This window comes from Carica papaya, chromosome 8, assembly GCF_054855325.1.
Source record: "Carica papaya isolate Zhongbai chromosome 8, ASM5485532v1, whole genome shotgun sequence".
Classification (NCBI taxonomy): domain Eukaryota; kingdom Viridiplantae; phylum Streptophyta; class Magnoliopsida; order Brassicales; family Caricaceae; genus Carica; species Carica papaya.
In genome coordinates, this window is record NC_142316.1 from 31,633,702 (window position 1) to 31,650,992 (window position 17,291).

At 32.6% G+C, this 17,291-nt stretch overlaps 3 protein-coding genes across 5 annotated transcripts; 2 read left to right on the forward strand and 1 right to left on the reverse strand.

Annotated features, from left to right (window-relative positions):
* Window positions 1–5: 5 nt before the first annotated feature.
* Window positions 6–1,411, reverse strand: LOC110822712 (uncharacterized). The gene is made up of 4 exons (XM_022052885.2): window positions 1,266–1,411; window positions 819–948; window positions 444–516; window positions 6–341 (listed from the first exon to the last, which is right to left on the reverse strand). The coding sequence occupies exons 1-4, from the start codon at window positions 1,294–1,296 to the stop codon at window positions 87–89; spliced, it is 489 nt and encodes a 162-aa protein (XP_021908577.1). The 5' UTR covers window positions 1,297–1,411; the 3' UTR covers window positions 6–86.
* A 1,759-nt stretch (window positions 1,412–3,170) lies between these two features.
* Window positions 3,171–9,079, forward strand: LOC110822711 (Transmembrane amino acid transporter family protein). The gene is made up of 11 exons (XM_022052883.2): window positions 3,171–3,725; window positions 4,419–4,690; window positions 5,042–5,256; window positions 5,553–5,576; window positions 5,661–5,841; window positions 5,952–6,171; window positions 6,263–6,398; window positions 6,481–6,646; window positions 7,401–7,444; window positions 8,183–8,245; window positions 8,789–9,079. Exons 1-11 carry the CDS (start codon window positions 3,538–3,540, stop codon window positions 8,879–8,881), a joined length of 1,602 nt encoding a protein of 533 aa, XP_021908575.1. The 5' UTR covers window positions 3,171–3,537; the 3' UTR covers window positions 8,882–9,079.
* A 1,060-nt stretch (window positions 9,080–10,139) lies between these two features.
* On the forward strand, window positions 10,140–16,123 carry NUDT16 (nudix hydrolase homolog 16). 3 transcript variants are annotated; one of them, XM_022052904.2, is made up of 4 exons: window positions 10,140–10,754; window positions 11,901–12,018; window positions 12,909–12,992; window positions 15,571–16,123. In XM_022052904.2, exons 1-4 carry the CDS (start codon window positions 10,684–10,686, stop codon window positions 15,862–15,864), a joined length of 567 nt encoding a protein of 188 aa, XP_021908596.1. In that variant the 5' UTR covers window positions 10,140–10,683; the 3' UTR covers window positions 15,865–16,123. The 3 variants fall into 3 exon arrangements, with proteins under 3 accessions (XP_021908596.1, XP_021908598.1, XP_021908597.1); XM_022052906.2 differs by having other exon boundaries at window positions 11,925–12,018; XM_022052905.2 differs by having other exon boundaries at window positions 10,145–10,754; window positions 11,904–12,018.
* The last annotated feature ends 1,168 nt before the right edge of the window (window positions 16,124–17,291 follow it).

The window sequence follows — 17,291 nt, forward strand, 5'->3', positions numbered from 1 at the left end:
AGAAGTCAATATGTATGTATGTATGTATGTATATATATATATATTGAAGAGGGTATGAGTGAAAGGTGAGAGAAGATTAAACTGGGTCAAATCTTGTTAAGTTTGGCAAGAAGGTAAACAGTGGCAGAAGTGACAGCCGGAATAAATACATCATCAGGTAAGGAGTTGGGAGCTATTCTGTGTTTGAGAAAAAGAGCAGTTACAGGAACTCCAAAAATAAAGAGCAGAACATCTCTAGCTCCTCCAACTCCGGTGAACCCCGTTCCTATTACCATCTCTTGAAGCACCTTCAGAAACTCATCCTTTGTCAGTGTTTTCTTCTCTCCCCCTAAGTTATGAGCCTGTACTAATTTTAATTAATAACATAATTATCAATTTTAGATTACTAACTAAACATGTTTTAATTAACGTAATTTAAAATTAAACATGTATGGTGTATGTACCTTGTAAGCTTGGTCAAGTGTCTCAATAGGCGGGACACGAAATTGTGTGCTACCAATCTTCCTGTTGATTTCCCTGGGAATTAATTTATTTATTTGTTAACTTAATCCCTATTTTAAGGATGTTCAAGATAAAATATCTAGTACTATTTTGAATTAAATTAATCAACTTTTGATTTTTTCATATTTATATTTTAAATTTTAATTAATAAAAGTAATATATGTATCTATACATACATTTTATTTTTAAATTAGGTATTATATTTTTTATTTTTCTAATTTATTATGTATATTTATTAAATTTATTTAGTCGTTATAAGCATGAACAAAGTAAAATTAGATAAAATTTGTTTGCATATAATATCGAAAAACACATACTCAATAACTTCACATATTGCTCGATAAAAATCAGTTAATGTCCACTCCTTCTCGGAATTCTCCAAATGAGAATTGTAGAATTCTTCTATTGCATTACAAATGGCTTTAGTTTTTATTTCCTGCTCATTTCCTAAAAATATCAAATATTAGTTAAGACAATAATAATCAAAATGAATACAAGCTATTAATTTTATCAATAATAAAGGACACAGTATTCAACTTAATCTAAAACAAAATCCAAATAATTAATTCCCTAACGTTATATATGCATACACACTTTAGACTATGTTATTAAAGAATGAACAAATTATTATTTTAAATTTTAAATTATTGGTTTTATAATATTTATTTTTTAAAAAACATTTCAGTTTTTAATTTAAAATTTGTAAATTCTTTTTAGAATATAACAATAACTTTTTTAGATTAATTAGCAGAAGAGGGAATTACCAGAAGCTAGTGTCTTCAGAGTTTGGCCCATAAATCCTTTCCTGGTTTTGCAAATGGGAAGTTGCTTATACAAAACAAAATAAAACACCCATATAAATATGTGTGTGTCTACATACACACACACACACACACACAGATATATATATATACTTTTCCTTTTCTTTAAGTGAAAAAAATTCCAATTTTTGTAGAGCAAGGTATTTCCATGGGACAAGTAAAGGCTTGTTGGGAGAGAAGATATATATATTAACGTTTTAATGGAAGGGAGAGAATACTTAATGAAGAGGGTGTTTGATTCTTTAGATAAGCGAATTGGAATAATTTATAATTTTCTATACAGCCAAATTATGACATTATTTTTAATCATTTATTTATTCCCATAAAAAAGAGACTAATCAATCAATGCATAGCGTTAAATTTTAGCGCAAAAAGAAAAATTATAAGAATTTGTAATTCTGACTCAAACTGTGCATTCATGTATGTATTTATCCAGAAATTATTTGTATTGTCTGTTGGTATATATAAATTATATATATATTTACTTAAAAACACCTAATTGAAAAAAGTTTAATGGGCTTCACATGGGCTAGGAGATGGGAGTTTAATGGGCTTTCTAAATAAAGTAAATTATTGACTTTAAATCTACAAGTCTATCGTAATGGAATTCTACCACCCAGTGTTCCTGGGCCTAAATTAGAAAACCAATTTAGTCGATTGAACGACATCGTACAGTTGTGCGCCACGTGATGGCAGTGAACAAAAACCCTACGTAACTTCCTAATCATAAATGACTACTCGACAAAATCCACGAACACTTTATAGATTCACATGAAGGATTTTGCATCACCACTCTGTCACGCGCTTCGTCTAAGCGTGCACCACGCTTTGCTTACGCATCAACAGTTTCTCGTATCCATTCCTCCACGCGTTTCTTCTGCCTTTTGCTCTTTTTTTTGGAGGATTCCCAATTAAACATCACATCCTGCTGTCACTATCCACTGTTCATCCATATATTTAAATAGTTATAACCGAATCCGATTAAATGTTAAAATAAATAATAGACAGGATACGCCGGTTCGAATTTAGTAAGTTACTAATTTATTCAGATAATAAAAAATTGAAATAATATATATTAGATTTTATTAAAATTAATATATTTTATGATATATTTATTCTAAATATAAGTCTTAGAAAATATTTAGGGTATTTAACTTTAATCTTCATGGTCAACTTTATCATTAATATATGAAAAATCAGTAGAAATTTTGGTCTATCAACAACTTAAATAATAAAAAAAGATATTTGTGCGACAAAATACTTAAATCAAAAGTTACCCGACTTTAATTTAATTTAATAATATATATATTTTTTTTATGAAATGGATAACTATCTAATCGCACTAAGAGGGCAATCAATCAAGAATTAATGTCACATCATTCAGGCAAATATGTGCAAATAATACATTGAATCTATAATGCTTGGAAAATATTATAAAAATAGTACGTATAAATATAAGATAGTGCAATTACCAAAAGTAATATTAAATTAGCAATCGGAAATTAAAATTAAATTCCCTCTATCTGTACAATTTTAAAAACATAAGAATTAGATAAATCTATAATGATTTATTTTGATTTAATCACGGCCCATTTAGGTCTGATTTTGGTTTAGACTGATTAAATGAATTTTTTGTTTTGTTAATATATGATTAATTTAAGCTAAAAAACTATGAAATATTTTTTAAATACGAATTTTGCTTATTACAAATCAATTAATTTTTTAAATTTATTGAATATTTTATCTGAAAAAATGTAATATAAAATAGATAAAACAGTACATGTCAATCTCATTGTATTTGAGTCCCATTCAAACTTTTATCATATAGAAGATGATCCAATTTTCAGTCTCTGAGTCGGTATTCTTCGTTCCCGTTTTAACGCCCCTACTGAAAGTCCCAGAAAAAAAAAAAAAAAAAAAAAAAAACAAACAAACAAAATTGGAAGGAAAACCGGTGGACCACAAATTCTCCAAACGAAAACAATCCACACCGCACAAAAATCCAACAAATTCAGTTTGTACGTATTTTTTCGCCATTCCTCACTCAAACTCCTCGTTAAATTCGCGCCCGTAAAAACAGAATAGACCAACTCGCGCAGCCTCCTTCATTTTCTTCTTCTGCTGAGCTCTGGTTTCTGGTTTCTGGCTCTTCTGATTTGGGTTCTTTCTATTGTTCTTCTTTCTTTTCGGGTTTGTTTATTGGCTGTTTGCATTAATGAGTGAGCAAAACGAGAAAGAAGATTTGTTTTTCTTGGAGGGGGAAGAAGAACAAGACGACGATGTAGAAGACAACAGGACTGATAGTGGCAGTAGCAGTGGCGGCAGTAGAAGTAATAGCATTCGATCTGAGGGAGACGAGGGAGAGCTCGTTTTTAGTTCTCAGCAATGGCCTCAGAGTTACAGGTATATATTGCAATGCTCTTCCACCACATCTATACGTTCATGTAAATATGTACATATCTATACGTATGTATCTATGTATGTGCATATGGGTGTGCGTTTGCATGTATATATAAATTGTTTATCTTATTTCCCCATAAGAGAAAATAGCAGAAGATGCACCTCTAACAATTCGCTCGTATTTATCTTTTCATGGGAGAATCTATTTTTTATTTATTACAAAAAGGGAAGTTTTGATATCACTTAAAAGTTTCATTGAGTATCATATAACAACTAGGTCGCCTTTGAATAAGGTTATAGCTCTGAGAAAAGTTCTTCTTCATTGAAACAGAACCAGGGTTCTGAGATATGTTAACTCTGTTCGCCAGATTCATCTGGCTCATATTGTCACCAAGTATTCCTATGGGTTCAAATTCAATCCCCCTTTTTATCAGAATTCTAGTTCTAATGGCAATCTCTAATGTGTGACTCCCCATGAAATATAAATTTTAGCTGTAGTTTATAAATAGCTTCAAAAGACTTTTTGATACGAGCTTTAATCTCAAGTGGGTAACTTATCTATTCAACATTCTTTTTTTTTTGTGGAAGTGAACTTTTTGCTTGCTATGGTCCAGTATGAATTTCTAAATTCAAGTATTTTAGAGACTTCACATATTGAAAGAAAGCATTAATGCGCCTACAATTTTTGCTGTGCAGGGAGACAATGGATTCTTACACAATCACTGCTTCGCCAATATTTGGAGCCCTCGGACGAGCTCCAAATCTTATATATTCAAGCTTTGAAACTAGCAGCAAAACTAATTTGGAACAGGATGCAAAGATCCCTTTACTCCCTGAGCAAAAAGAAGATGTGGATAGAATCTCGGTAACACAGTCATCTTGGTTACAGAAATCTTCATTCCACAAGCAACTAACTGGAGAGCTTCCCATTGGTCATGGATGTAGCATGACTCAAACTATTTTTAATGGTAATGATAGTTATTTTGTGATGTTACATTGCTCTTTAGTCTCTCATCTTGTGTTTGTTTGAGATAATTATGTTCCTAAAAGGTTTGCTGAAATGGTTATTATTAACTAGCAGGGGAAAATCTCCCGGAAAAGATATTTGTCACACAACTTAAATGATTTGAAAATAGGTATAGCTCATTTGCTTTTTATATGCTCATGTGAAAATCTCCTCTGACCCTTGAGGATTTGTATTTCTCACTAATTTTCTGATTCATTTTCGTTAGAATCCAAGAAACAAATGAGTAATTTCTTTCTTTAACCAACAGTTGAACATGGAGACTTTGAACTAATTCCGTTTCTTTCTGGGACAGCTATGAATGTAATGGCTGGAGTTGGTCTGCTTTCTACTCCTTACACAGTGACACAAGCGGGCTGGGCAAGTTTGGTGGTGCTACTTATTTTTTCAGTTGTATGCTGCTACACTGCAGCTCTTATGCAATACTGCTTTGAAAGCAGAGAAGGCATTATAACATACCCAGACATTGGAGAAGCTGCTTTTGGTAAATATGGAAGAATCTTCATATCTGTGAGTTGTCCTAGCTTTGCAGTAGTCTTTTTTTTATAAATGTTTCCTGCATCACATCATGCATTAGTATTTTATCTTACTTAAAAAAATAAGAAACCTAAGTAGAAAAAGAATATGTAAGTGTATCCTTCAAGTTGGTCTTGGTTTTGCATGTAGACATTCATGTCGAATCGCTTTATAATTCTCAAAAGACCTTATGAGATCTGTATGGAAACTTTTTTTTTTCTCTTTTTCTTCAGGTTCTATTTATGTATTCTTTTTTTCTGATATTTCTGTGTTTTTGGACATTGGTGCAGATTATTCTTTACTCAGAATTATATGTAAGTGAAGCACTGACCCTGATAAATGTTATATTGTATCACATCATTTTTGCAGTTATTAAAATTTCCTTTCCGCTTTTGCAGTCATGTTGTGTTGAATTCATTATTTTGGAAGGGGATAATTTGACCAGGCTATTCCCAGGAGCATCCTTGGATTGGTCTGGTTTACACCTAGACTCAGTGCATTTGTTTGGAATTTTAACTGCTCTCATTATTCTGCCCACTGTTTGGCTGAGGGACCTTCGTGTGATCTCATTCATTTCAGGTTTGTGAACTTTCTATGCAAGTGCCTTAATTGCATTTGATTGTAGAGTATATGGCCATTTAATATCCTAATACTCGTTTACCTTTTAATTCTCATCATCTATTCTGCAGCTGGTGGCGTCTTAGCTACAATTTTGGTAGCTTTTTGTTTATTACTTGTTGGTACTACTGATGGCATTGGCTTTCATCAAACTGGTCCACTGGTGAACTGGAGTGGCATTCCATTTGCCATTGGTGTTTATGGGTTTTGCAACTCCGGGCATTCTGTGTTTCCGAATATATATCAATCAATGGCTGACAAAACCAAATTTACGAAAGCACTCATAATATGGTAAAAAAGTGAACGTGTCTAAGAATAGCGATCATGATTGGTGATTTACTTGCCCTTCTTTCTAATGCCTTCTATACATGTTTTTGTGCAGTTTTCTTTTGTGCATTTTACTCTATGGAAGTGTTGCAGTCATTGGATTTCTCATGTTTGGGCAAGCCACGCTTTCGCAGATAACATTAAATATGCCAAAGCACTCTTTTGCTTCAAAACTTGCAGTTTGGACAACAGTAAGTATGGGACCGTTTCCTCTGCACACCTGTGACATCAATATTGGCAAATGGTTATTAAGCCAGTCTTTCTGTTTTCCAGGTTATCAACCCGTTCACTAAATATGCACTGATGATAAACCCATTGGCTAGGAGTATAGAGGAACTATTACCAGCCAGAATTTCGAGTGGTTTGTGGTGCTATGGTCTTCTGAGAACAGCACTTGTGGTGTCTACCGTTTGTGCTGCTTTCCTTCTTCCCTTATTTGGTAAATTTTCTAAAATGTTATTTCATTTTTCATGCCTCATTTTTTTGCACTTTAATCTAGAAAATAGCTACTTACTAGCTTATTCACATAAAGCAAGAAAAATTGCCAAAGTCTAATTTGTCAAACCGTATGTTTCTGCGTATGAAATTTTTTTCTTGGATCTTGCAGTAATTATTATTATTTTATTTAAATCTTTAGCAGAAAATGTTGAAGATTGAAATGTGCAGACAAATTATTCTGCCAAGTTCTATTAATTACAGACTTTTTTGTATCCCATTTTGTTATGTATTTCATTTATTTCTACCCTGCCGCTTCATCATCAAACTTTGGTCTCTGAACCTTGAGGATAAACAATTATCTAGCCACTAAATCAGCAACAAGGTTATAATACTTAGCTATTTGCAAATGTCATGTTTGAGTGCCTCATGCATAGTAAAAGTATGAGTAAAAAATGTACCGAGGGTTTAGGTTGCAAATTAAAAGCGAGCAAGGTGTAATAATTAGGTTACTCCAAGAGCAGATATGAAAAACTCTGGAGGCAGGTAATTTGTTTATCATACAACTAAAATTTCAAATATTTTTGCCTTTTGATTGTTGGAGAAGATAAAACTTGGATATATAATTGTCGTTTATTTAAATATTATATTATGGAAATGTATACATTTCTATTAAACAAAAGAAAAAGAACTGCACTAAATTCTAGTGCTGATAGAATTGAGCTCACTCCATCCACTACCTTTGGTCTTGATTGCAGGTCTTGTGATGGCTTTAATGGGTTCTGTCCTCTGTATACTGGTGGTAAGCTCATTTATGTTCAGTGTATATATAGTCTGTCAATTAGAGAACAATGTGAAATTTTTTTGCTTTGTTCCGAGGTTCACTAAACTGTGGAAAGTTTATTACGGATATGGTTTGATTATAACAGTGATACGTTGATAATTGTAAACTCCAATTATCATAATAATTTTTAATCCTCATCTCTCGCGAGGAGTAGTTGACGCCAACTAAGCTGTTATAGACGATGATTGAACCAAATATATCTGTCGTGCTCTTTATTTGTATGTTTCATTATTCACGTACACAAACAGAGAATATAATTTATAATAATATCATATTTGAAAATAGTAATCCATAAATTTCTAAAAGTATAAAATTTGATATATTAAGTTTTAGTTTTATGTTTCATTATTAATTATATGTAGTTTGATATAATTATTTTTTATGCAAATAATTATACACTTGTGCATACCCTGCACATTTAGTTGCTATATTAATTTTGATAGATTGAATTGAATCATGTTTTCATGCTTAAATCAACTATTTTTCAAAGTAGGAACTGGCAATCTACATTCAAGAAATTTCAGTTGGGGATGTGGGTGGTTCAAGCATGAAAGTTATGATGGCTTTTAATTCAGTTTTTCATTCTATTTCTAGTTAATTTCTCGTATAATTTTCATAATACGCATCGTTTTTATGTTTGAGCTACTTTAGCTCCTAATTATAGGAACTGAAAATGTGGTTCTATCTCTGATACAGGCAGTAATAATGCCCGCAGTTTGTTTCATAAAAATCGTGGGGAAAAATGCTACAAGAACACAGGTTTGATTTTAACATTGTTACTGTCATTTGGTTTTTAATTTCATATGCCTTCTTTCACCCTAGGGAGCTTCTAAAATGAAATGAAGTTGATTAAAGGGATTCACTGTAAACTTCAGTTGGTCCAAACTTTTGAAAGCTTACTGTTAGATCCCTTTTGTTTTTGCAATTGCCTCATGATCATGCGAGTGCTTATTTCTCTCAAGGAAAACGGTAACTGAACCTTCAAAAAGGAATCCAGATATTTGCCATTGTAGAGAAGGGTGCTGATATGCTGCCTCTGCGGCATAATGCCTTCTTCTTAAAAAATTAATGATTTTTTGTAAAATGAAAGACAAAACCAACAGTATTGCAAAAACAGTTCATAGAGATTGAATCCCAAGAAGAAAAATACAGGGGTAAAATTATAGTTTATCGTTAAAGTAAGTCTGGTATATTGCAATAATTGGTAGTAATCTCGTATCTCATGCTTCCGACATGCCATATATTTCTTCATTGTCGTTTTCATGATTCTCTCTACTTAACACAGTTTTCTTTTGTTATCAGATTGTTTTGAGTGGCTTAGTTGTTGCTTTCGGCGTTGCTTGTGCATTCCTGGGAACCTATTCTTCCTTGACAGAGATTGTTAAGAAGTACTGAAGACAATTTTTCCATTATATTGTTAAGACCTTAAAAATAAAGAGAAAATTTTATAGAGAATCATGGATAGGAAGGTAGAACTTAGTCTCTTCTCTTTGCAGAAACTCATGGATTGGCAGATAAAAACCAGTTTCTCCATTGTTATGGCCTTAAAACAATGAGAAAAATTATAGCGGCTCATGGATTGAAAGCTAGAAATTTAGTTTCTTTTCTTTTTTACAGCTTCACATAAAGCTACAAATAACAAAAACGGTTTATGTTATAGCTATCATTTTTATTGCAGAAAAATGCAGAAGCATATTGGAGGAAACAAATTATAAGGAATTTACTGAATTGAGAAGAACGAACTTATATAAGATGCATGTATATGTACATCTTAAAAGATGATTGTTGAATTGAAGGATGATAAGATAATGAATATGTTGAAAGTTTAATGGTATAATATATGAAAATGCAGAAAGTAAAATATAGGATAGTTTTCTTAAATCAACCCTTCAAAGTCAGATTAAGAGAGAAGACGCCGGTTATCTTTGAATGATAATCAAGATTATATGTAGTATGCTATTTTATTGTCTGCTTTTATATTATGTGGAATTGAATCAGATTCTATTGAAATTTTTTGATAATTTAATTTCAAACTGAAAATCATATTAAAATTTATCACTAGAATCAATTTGGATTTATCTGATCTAGTTTGAATTACATGGTTATTGATCAATTTTATAATTAACAAAACTAATGAAATGAATAATAATTTATTGAATATTAATAAAATTCAACTATAATATACTTAATTATTAATAATTAATGTATGTAATTTTTACGTATTTACAATAGAATAATGTTTGCTCGAATTTATACTTATTAATATTTATATAGTATATAATAACATTATTACAATATAAATTTAAAATTTTACTATTTGAAAAACCCAGCCAAAATATGGAGTTTTATTGTTTTTAAGTGGAAAAAATATATTTTTTTTTACCTGCAAGTCTAAAGAATTATGTAATTTTTGCACTTATAAATTCTGAAAATAAGGATAAATTTTTAAATAATTATTAACAAAATTTCACTGAAGAACAAAAATAAGAAAAGAAAAAAAAAAATTCTTTCTTTTTTTAAGTTTTTATGGTGGGAAATATTTGTAGGGTGGTTTATGGCCAAAAATTCAAATTTCTGAATCGATTTTTCAGGGGTAATAAACAAATAAATAACAAAAAAGTTTACTTTTATAATTTTTTCCAGAAAAAGAAAAAAAAATTAACAAAAAGCTGCTTCTCTTTTGACCTTTTTATGCTCTTCGCTTCTTTACCATACACCCAGAGAAAAAGAAACCAGCAAAAACCAAAACCAAAAGCAAGACAAAGCTAAAAAGAAGACCTTTTTTTTTTCTCTAGAACCAAGCAAGTATCTTTTCTTGGGACCCAGAGCCCAGAATTTGAAACCCATTTGAGAAGATTGCAGAGAGACATAGAAGGGCAGGGGTTGTGAGGTGGGCGGGGGTGGCGTGACCGCCTACTGGCTTAGTCGGTTGCATCGGCGGTGCATGCAGCAATGGGAATAAGCGCCGTGCTTAAAGAGAATCCTTTATTGGGTCGGCCTGGCGCGTTATGTATAAGAAGGGTGTTCTCGGGTTTGGGGATTCGATTCGGGAATATTATGGTAGAAATCGAGAATTGTTTTTGGTGATTGCAGAAATCAATTGCGTGCTTGCTTCTTTTAGTACTAATTAAGGCCCTCCATTAATATAAATTTTTTAACCCACAAAGAGAGGAAAAAAAAAAAACCCAACCAACCAAATGTCCGAATTGGTGGCTCGCACCGGTCGCCATCAGCAGCGCTATCAAGATGGTTGCCGCCTCGTCGCCGGGTATTTTTCTCTATTTTTTTGAATACCCATTTCATATCTTTATTCCTCATTGCAAATATACTTGTATATCTATATGTGCATATGCATATGTGTGCATCTATGTATTTTATATATTGTATGTGGGTGGGTGTGATTTCTCTCGTTTATGTCATGCATGGTCGTTTTCAAACTATCCAATCAGTTTAATACATTTAGGTTTTATTTTATTTTTTGTTTGATTAGTGATCAGCACGTCTCTCTGTGATCCTTTTTATTTTCTTTTTCATTCTCTTTTCTTTTGCATTTGTTTGGGAGGAAATAAGAGAGGGGCATTTAGGAATTGATATGCATTGTTCTAGTAATTAATGCTGTAATCAATCTTACCATAGTTTCTCTTGATTGGTTTCCTGGGATAATATTATCATATCATGCTCTTGTCAACTTTTATTTTTTTTCTTGAGGAACGAACTTTGTAATCTTTTTATTTGAAAAGTGATCTTAATGCGAGGTTTAAACTCACCCCTTTGTTTCTTCAATTTGGTGTAGATAAGGAGAGAATTTGCAAAAAAAAAAAAAAAAAAAAAAACTGATGAAGTTTTCTATGGGAAAATATTATGATTGGTTCAAGCTTTTGCTGAAAATGACATCAAGATTTCAAAAACCACCAACCAAATGTCTGAATTGGTGGCTCGATGACTTTGTTTTGCTTTCATCCAGCCTTCATTCTTGAAAATGGTCTTTTTGCTGTCAAATCTGTTGGAATATGATGACAGGTTCAATCTTGTAGTCATTTGTTAACATTATGTTTAAAAGCTCTACAGTTCAATTTTATCTTTTTTGAAAAGAAAGCAAAAAGATAGAATGTGAATTGTTCCATATTAAGAGGTTAAATAGTAAGGTTTCAGATTGAACTCAAATTGTTTCGATTTAGAATTTCGCCAACTACCTGGTGCACTGAAATATGAGGTTCGTCTTGAGAGTTTTTTATTACCTGGTTTCCAGTTTGCTTACTTGGTGGATTTGACGCTTTAAAATTACAGTAGAAGTAACGTGTTCAGCTGTATATATAGGCTCCATGCACCTATATATGTGGTTCAGCGTAAACCTGTGACTATATGGATTTAATCATGCATGAGTTGGAGTCATATATAGTGACATAATTATTAGCAGGTGTATTCCTTTCAAGTACAGAAGTTCTATTGAAAATGATGAAGGTGCATCTGAAAAGGTTGTTGAGGTATTGATGATCAATTCAACCAGTGGACCTGGGCTTCTGTTTCCTAAGGTATGTATTCCTCATAATTCATTTCGTTATTTTCTATTTTGTGTTTTGTCTATTTGCTTGATGCGTGAAAAGAAGTTCTTTTTAACGGTAAGGAGGGTTGGGAATGTTGATTATTTGTATCCTTTTAATGTTAACAACCCTAATCCTAGTCCTTCAAGTATGATCTATTGCACATTCTTATTTTAATGGCTTGCTTTCTCAGTTTATGTTCTCATGCTTATTTACTTCATGCATTTTAGCATCCATTTATGTCATGCAATCATGTCGATTCATTGTATAATTAACCTAGAAACTTTCTTTTTTTTTTCTCTTTGATGATTACTATGCTAGTTATATTTCTTCATAATAAAAACTGAAACAGCTCCTGATATGAGGAAATCCATGCCTTTTCCCAAATTCCAGTGCCAACACCTGGAATAAAGGCTCTACAAAAGTTCCTATTAAGTAACAGTGGCAGCTTAGAAGTTTAACATCCCTCTTATATGACAGACCCAAAACGAATACGCAAACATCGATGTCTTTGAATTCTGCAAATGGACCTTTTAAAGCTACCAATCTGATAAGAGATCTCACCGCTTTCTAAAGCACTAGGAAAGCACCGGAAATATAAAAACAAAAATTCAGATACTATGTTCCACAGACAAAAATAAATAACTGTCAGTGTAAAGTAACCTTGTTTTGCAATCTATTTGCTATTACAGTTTTCAGAATTTCGCTTGCAACATAAAATTGATGCTATGTACATTGCTTTAGTATACATTCTTTTGCTTTATTTAAAGATTGTTTTAAATTTCATGTTGGCATCAATATCTAATTCTTTCCTATAAATAGATTAAGACGGGAAAAAGAAAAGAAATGATAGCTAGGACTTCACCCTCTTTTTTGTTTAGGGTGGCTGGGAAAATGATGAGACTGTTGAGGAGGCAGCAATTCGTGAAGCTGTAGAAGAGGCTGGCGTCCGAGGTGATTTAATGGTAATGGACTGTCTTCTGTTCTTTTCTTCTATGCACAGGTGGTTTTTCAGACATTTTATCTCACTCATCAGATTTGTGGCATTTAAGAAGTCTAAAAGATATATAAAGTTTATTATGTCTACGTACATGGAAATATGTGTATAATGTGGACACTCATAAAATGCTAATAAGTGGATCGTGGTGGTATATTTAAGGGTTTCTTTTCTCATTAATACTTCAGAATATTCAATTAATCACCTCAATATTTTAAGTTCTGAGAGTATATATACTATGTTAACGTACTCACTTGCAAGAGTGATTACGTATAACTTCCTTTCAGCGAACATGACTGCTGGTACTGATTTTTTTTTTCTGACCTAATCGTAATGAAAAACTTGTGAGCATATTGGTTCTTGCTTATAATGTGGCATTGCTTGTTTTTCTATATTCTCTCTTCATCCTACATGTAAAAAGGAAATATCTCTGTGTTTATATCCTTGAATTGCTTACTTTTTTCTCTTTGATTTGCACATGAACTCTAACTTTTGAGTTAGCAGGTAAGAGTTGAGTGACATTTAGAGCAGGACGATAATAGAATATGGCAATATCTTCTGAAAAATTGATCAAAAAAAGAATTCCAATCATATATAATATCTATTTTAGGTCATTTTATAGACTGGAGCAGAGTTTTTCTTATATGTATATAAACATGATTCAACCATATCTGAATCCTTAAGATAACTGCTTAATATTGGAAACGGTGGATTTGTGGTTAGGTGTCTGCTATTGACATATCTCCCTTCCATGTGGATAGTATGAAGAATTTTGTTAGTAAATTCTAAGACATGGTTTAGGAGAGAAAAACGGGGTTGTTTGGAAAGAGCATGTAGATAGAAGAGAAAAAAAAGGAGGGAAAGAGGGTCGACAAAAGTAGGTTGATATAGCTGGATTTGGGAGAGAAATGTGCCGAGAATAGAATAGGAAACTGGGTAAGCGAATTCTACGGTTACTCTCTTACAATATCCTCGACAGTTGCTCATATCCTATCATAGAGAATACTTCAATTCTGACTAAGCTCTTCTAGTTTGAGGCTTCACTAATCAAAGGTCGTGATGGGGTGTAGATTTGGTACCAGAGTGGCATTTTTCTACTTTTTACTTTTTTGTAATTGTCTAGTTGACTTCTAGTGGGCTTCATAAAAGATTGTGATGGGATATAGGAGGCTTTGGAATCTGGTTGAGGCATTTTTCCACATTCAACGTTTTAGTCTCCTCAGCAGTTGCTAATATGTTACCACGGAGACCAAAATATTCACAAGGCTAAAATAATTTTGATGCAAAATGGATATGATAGATGCATAGCAGTAGACAAGTTGAATATAAATTGTTTCTACAGAGTTTACGATGATCTTTAGGGGTCAAGATCCTAGCCCAAGAACTGTGAAATTAACTAATTAGGCGTTTATGCCCTCATGTAGATTGACATATTATCAGCAGAAAAAAGTAGAAGGTAGTTCTGAAGTGTTGATGTACTATATGGTCACGCACCATTCTTACTCGATGAATAACATCCACAATCATTATCTGCCATATACTGAATTGGTTTGGCAATGACTATGAAGAACCCTTGCCTAAAATTATTAACAACTGGATGTACTAGTCTCATCCTTTTCTACTGATATGGATTTCTCATTTAGCAGGACCCATTTACTTTGACATGGTTGCAATGCTTCTCGTTCTTATGTAGTTTTTCATTTGGAACAGTCTACTAGTGGATGTTTTTTTATTCTTTACAATTCATTGTTCCTCATCTATTCAAAATATCAAATATCTGAACTTTGAAGAGAGACCCATTTACCTTGGAAGAGGAAATCATTTGTAACCTTTTTCTTGTCTTCCTTCTTTTGTGGTGATTTAAAGTATCAAATATCTAAGCTCTATGTTCCTCGAGAAAAAGAAAATCGAAGCGCTAGAAGCAAGTGGAAGTGTAAATTGTATGAGGAATGTATGAGGAAAAATCAAGGGAAGCTTGATATCAGTTGAAGACCTAGCAGTAGATAACTTTCATTGGACGTCAGCTACTTCTGGTGGGAACTTGAACTAACTGTTCATAAACATAAAGTAGTCCAAAATTTTCACATGAATCCATCAATGTAGCACCCTTCTGTGTTTATTTTGTTTGTTTCATGTCTGTTAGATAAAAAAGGTATGTTTCCATAGAGCTATACTGGTGAAATCCAAAATCTGAAATGGCAGATAATTGTCTACTTAGAGTACGTGGAATCCCTTTAGGGTTCATTGTTATTTTTGATCTTTAAAGATAATGGAAAAAAACAAATGATTAGGTCCCTTAATGCGAAACGATGCTATCACCAACATAGTACGGAAATTCTGTAACACGAACTGGCCACATTCCATTGCCTTGAGATATCATTCTGTGGCTTAGCCATTTCCTTTGCTTCAAAGAAGAGGAGACATAATGGTCTTGCACCTTATCTGTTGGGTTGATTTCCGAACATGGTCTCCTATTTTGTTTTATTATTTGGATGCTGACCTGTGGAACCTTGTAAACTTAAAAATGTAAGTGCCTTGTGTTTCAGCAATTTCTGGGATACTATCTATTTAAGAGCAAGACCCTACAAGATGAGTTTAGTCCAGAAGGTTTGTGCAAAGCCGCGATGTTTGCTTTGCTCGTGAAAGAAGAGCTTGACTCATGGCCTGAGCAGAGCACACGCCAGAGAAGTTGGCTAACCATACCTGAAGCTGTTGAGTGCTGCAGACATCCATGGATGCGAGAGGCCCTTGAGGATGGATTCTCAAAGTGGCATGCGGAACAAATGGTAAGCAATGAAAAGGAAGAGAACAATACTTCATCCCCAGATGAGCATGATTAGTTCCCCTATGTGCTTTTATAAGCAGGCACCAATCTCAAGCTGCTTTTAATGGCTTTTTCACTTTTCCTTTTTCATTTGAGGATTAGGACTCACTTTAGGTATAGGGGAATGTTTGTGCTCTTTTAAGATGGAGCTGTCGTTATCTGAAGTTTCCGGGTTCTTCTTTTAGCTAAGTTGCTTTATTCCAAATTTCTCTTGTTAACTGTTTGAATTCATCAAGGAAAATAGAGAAAAAGAATTTCAATTATGTTTTCAATTATCCATCAAGTGGTAGCTCTCTCTTTTTCTCTCCGAGACAGATGTATTGACAGGTTGTTTGGAAGGGAAGAAAAGAACCTGTACATGAAAATATATATTAGGGCATAAGAATACATTACAATAAGTTGAGAGCCTAACCTAGAATAACTTTTTTTTTAAAGACTTCAATTTAACCTTTTTTTCCCATGTGGGCAACAATCCCACAACAGCAATTGCAACATTTTACAGGCATTGATTGTGACAACCACTGTGGAGATGGTCACCAGGCTTCAGCTTAAACCAACTGGATTCACAAATGGCGTAATTATTAATGAAGACAGATGCTTGTAGGGATTAATCAGATAGATATATATGTATATAATAATGTACCCAATGGGAGCTTGACTCCTTTTTTTAAAGTATATTTAAATTAATTAATTTAATTGTTAGTATAAATTTATCAATTTTTTTAAGCCCTACATGACAAAAATTTAAATTTAAGGTGTATAAGCATTTTATTAGAGATTAAAAAGACGGTAATGGAAAGATATAAATGTACAGACCTAAGCCTTTGGCATTGGAAGAAGATCTTTCTGTAAGGCCATTTTCAATTTCAATGGAGTACCAATTGTACCTGCACTGGAGCAAATACGGTCACAAAAACTAACAACCAATTATATCATTTAATGCTTCTTTGCAGGCCTACATTGCTCCACACCCCTAATTGCCAACCATTTTAAAATTAAAGCTCAAGTATTTTCAATATAATTAAATTTAAATATATATATACATATACATATACATATATATACACAATTCATGTTGGCAATTTCTCTTCTCTAATTTTCTTTGAAGACCCTTTATATAAAACAACTCTCACTTTCAAAATTTTTGAATTCTGATAATGAGTAAGTAATATTGACTCATAAATTTTTATTTCTTTAATAATCGTATGTACTGATTACATAATAATTATGAACAAAATTTTAAAGAATATATATTTTGGATAGATATGAAATATTAAAACATTGAATTCCCTTATTATGTTAAAATTATTTACTATGTAAGGTTTGAAAATTGACCAAAATGAAGAGAGAAAAACATAAGCAGCAGCCAGTGACTGGGTTGAAGTCAAAGGAGGCGACTTGGTTGCAAAAGAAGAAGAGAATGTGATTAACTTAAAGCTTTAA

Coding starts and splice junctions, on each gene's coding strand:
- LOC110822712 (XM_022052885.2), bottom strand. CDS start 1,296: ATGGGCCAAACTCTGAAGACACTAGCTTCTG. Junction 949..1,265: donor TCTGAAGACACTAGCTTCTG/GTAATTCCCTCT, acceptor TGATATTTTTAG/GAAATGAGCAGGAAATAAAA. Junction 517..818: donor GCAATATGTGAAGTTATTGA/GTATGTGTTTTT, acceptor ATTAATTCCCAG/GGAAATCAACAGGAAGATTG.
- LOC110822711 (XM_022052883.2), top strand. CDS start 3,538: ATGAGTGAGCAAAACGAGAAAGAAGATTTGTTTTTCTTGGAGGGGGAA. Junction 3,726..4,418: donor CAATGGCCTCAGAGTTACAG/GTATATATTGCA, acceptor TTTGCTGTGCAG/GGAGACAATGGATTCTTACA. Junction 6,399..6,480: donor AACTTGCAGTTTGGACAACA/GTAAGTATGGGA, acceptor TCTGTTTTCCAG/GTTATCAACCCGTTCACTAA.
- NUDT16 (XM_022052904.2), top strand. CDS start 10,684: ATGTCCGAATTGGTGGCTCGCACCGGTCGCCATCAGCAGCGCTATCAA. Junction 12,019..12,908: donor CTGGGCTTCTGTTTCCTAAG/GTATGTATTCCT, acceptor TTTTTTGTTTAG/GGTGGCTGGGAAAATGATGA. Junction 12,993..15,570: donor GCGTCCGAGGTGATTTAATG/GTAATGGACTGT, acceptor CTTGTGTTTCAG/CAATTTCTGGGATACTATCT.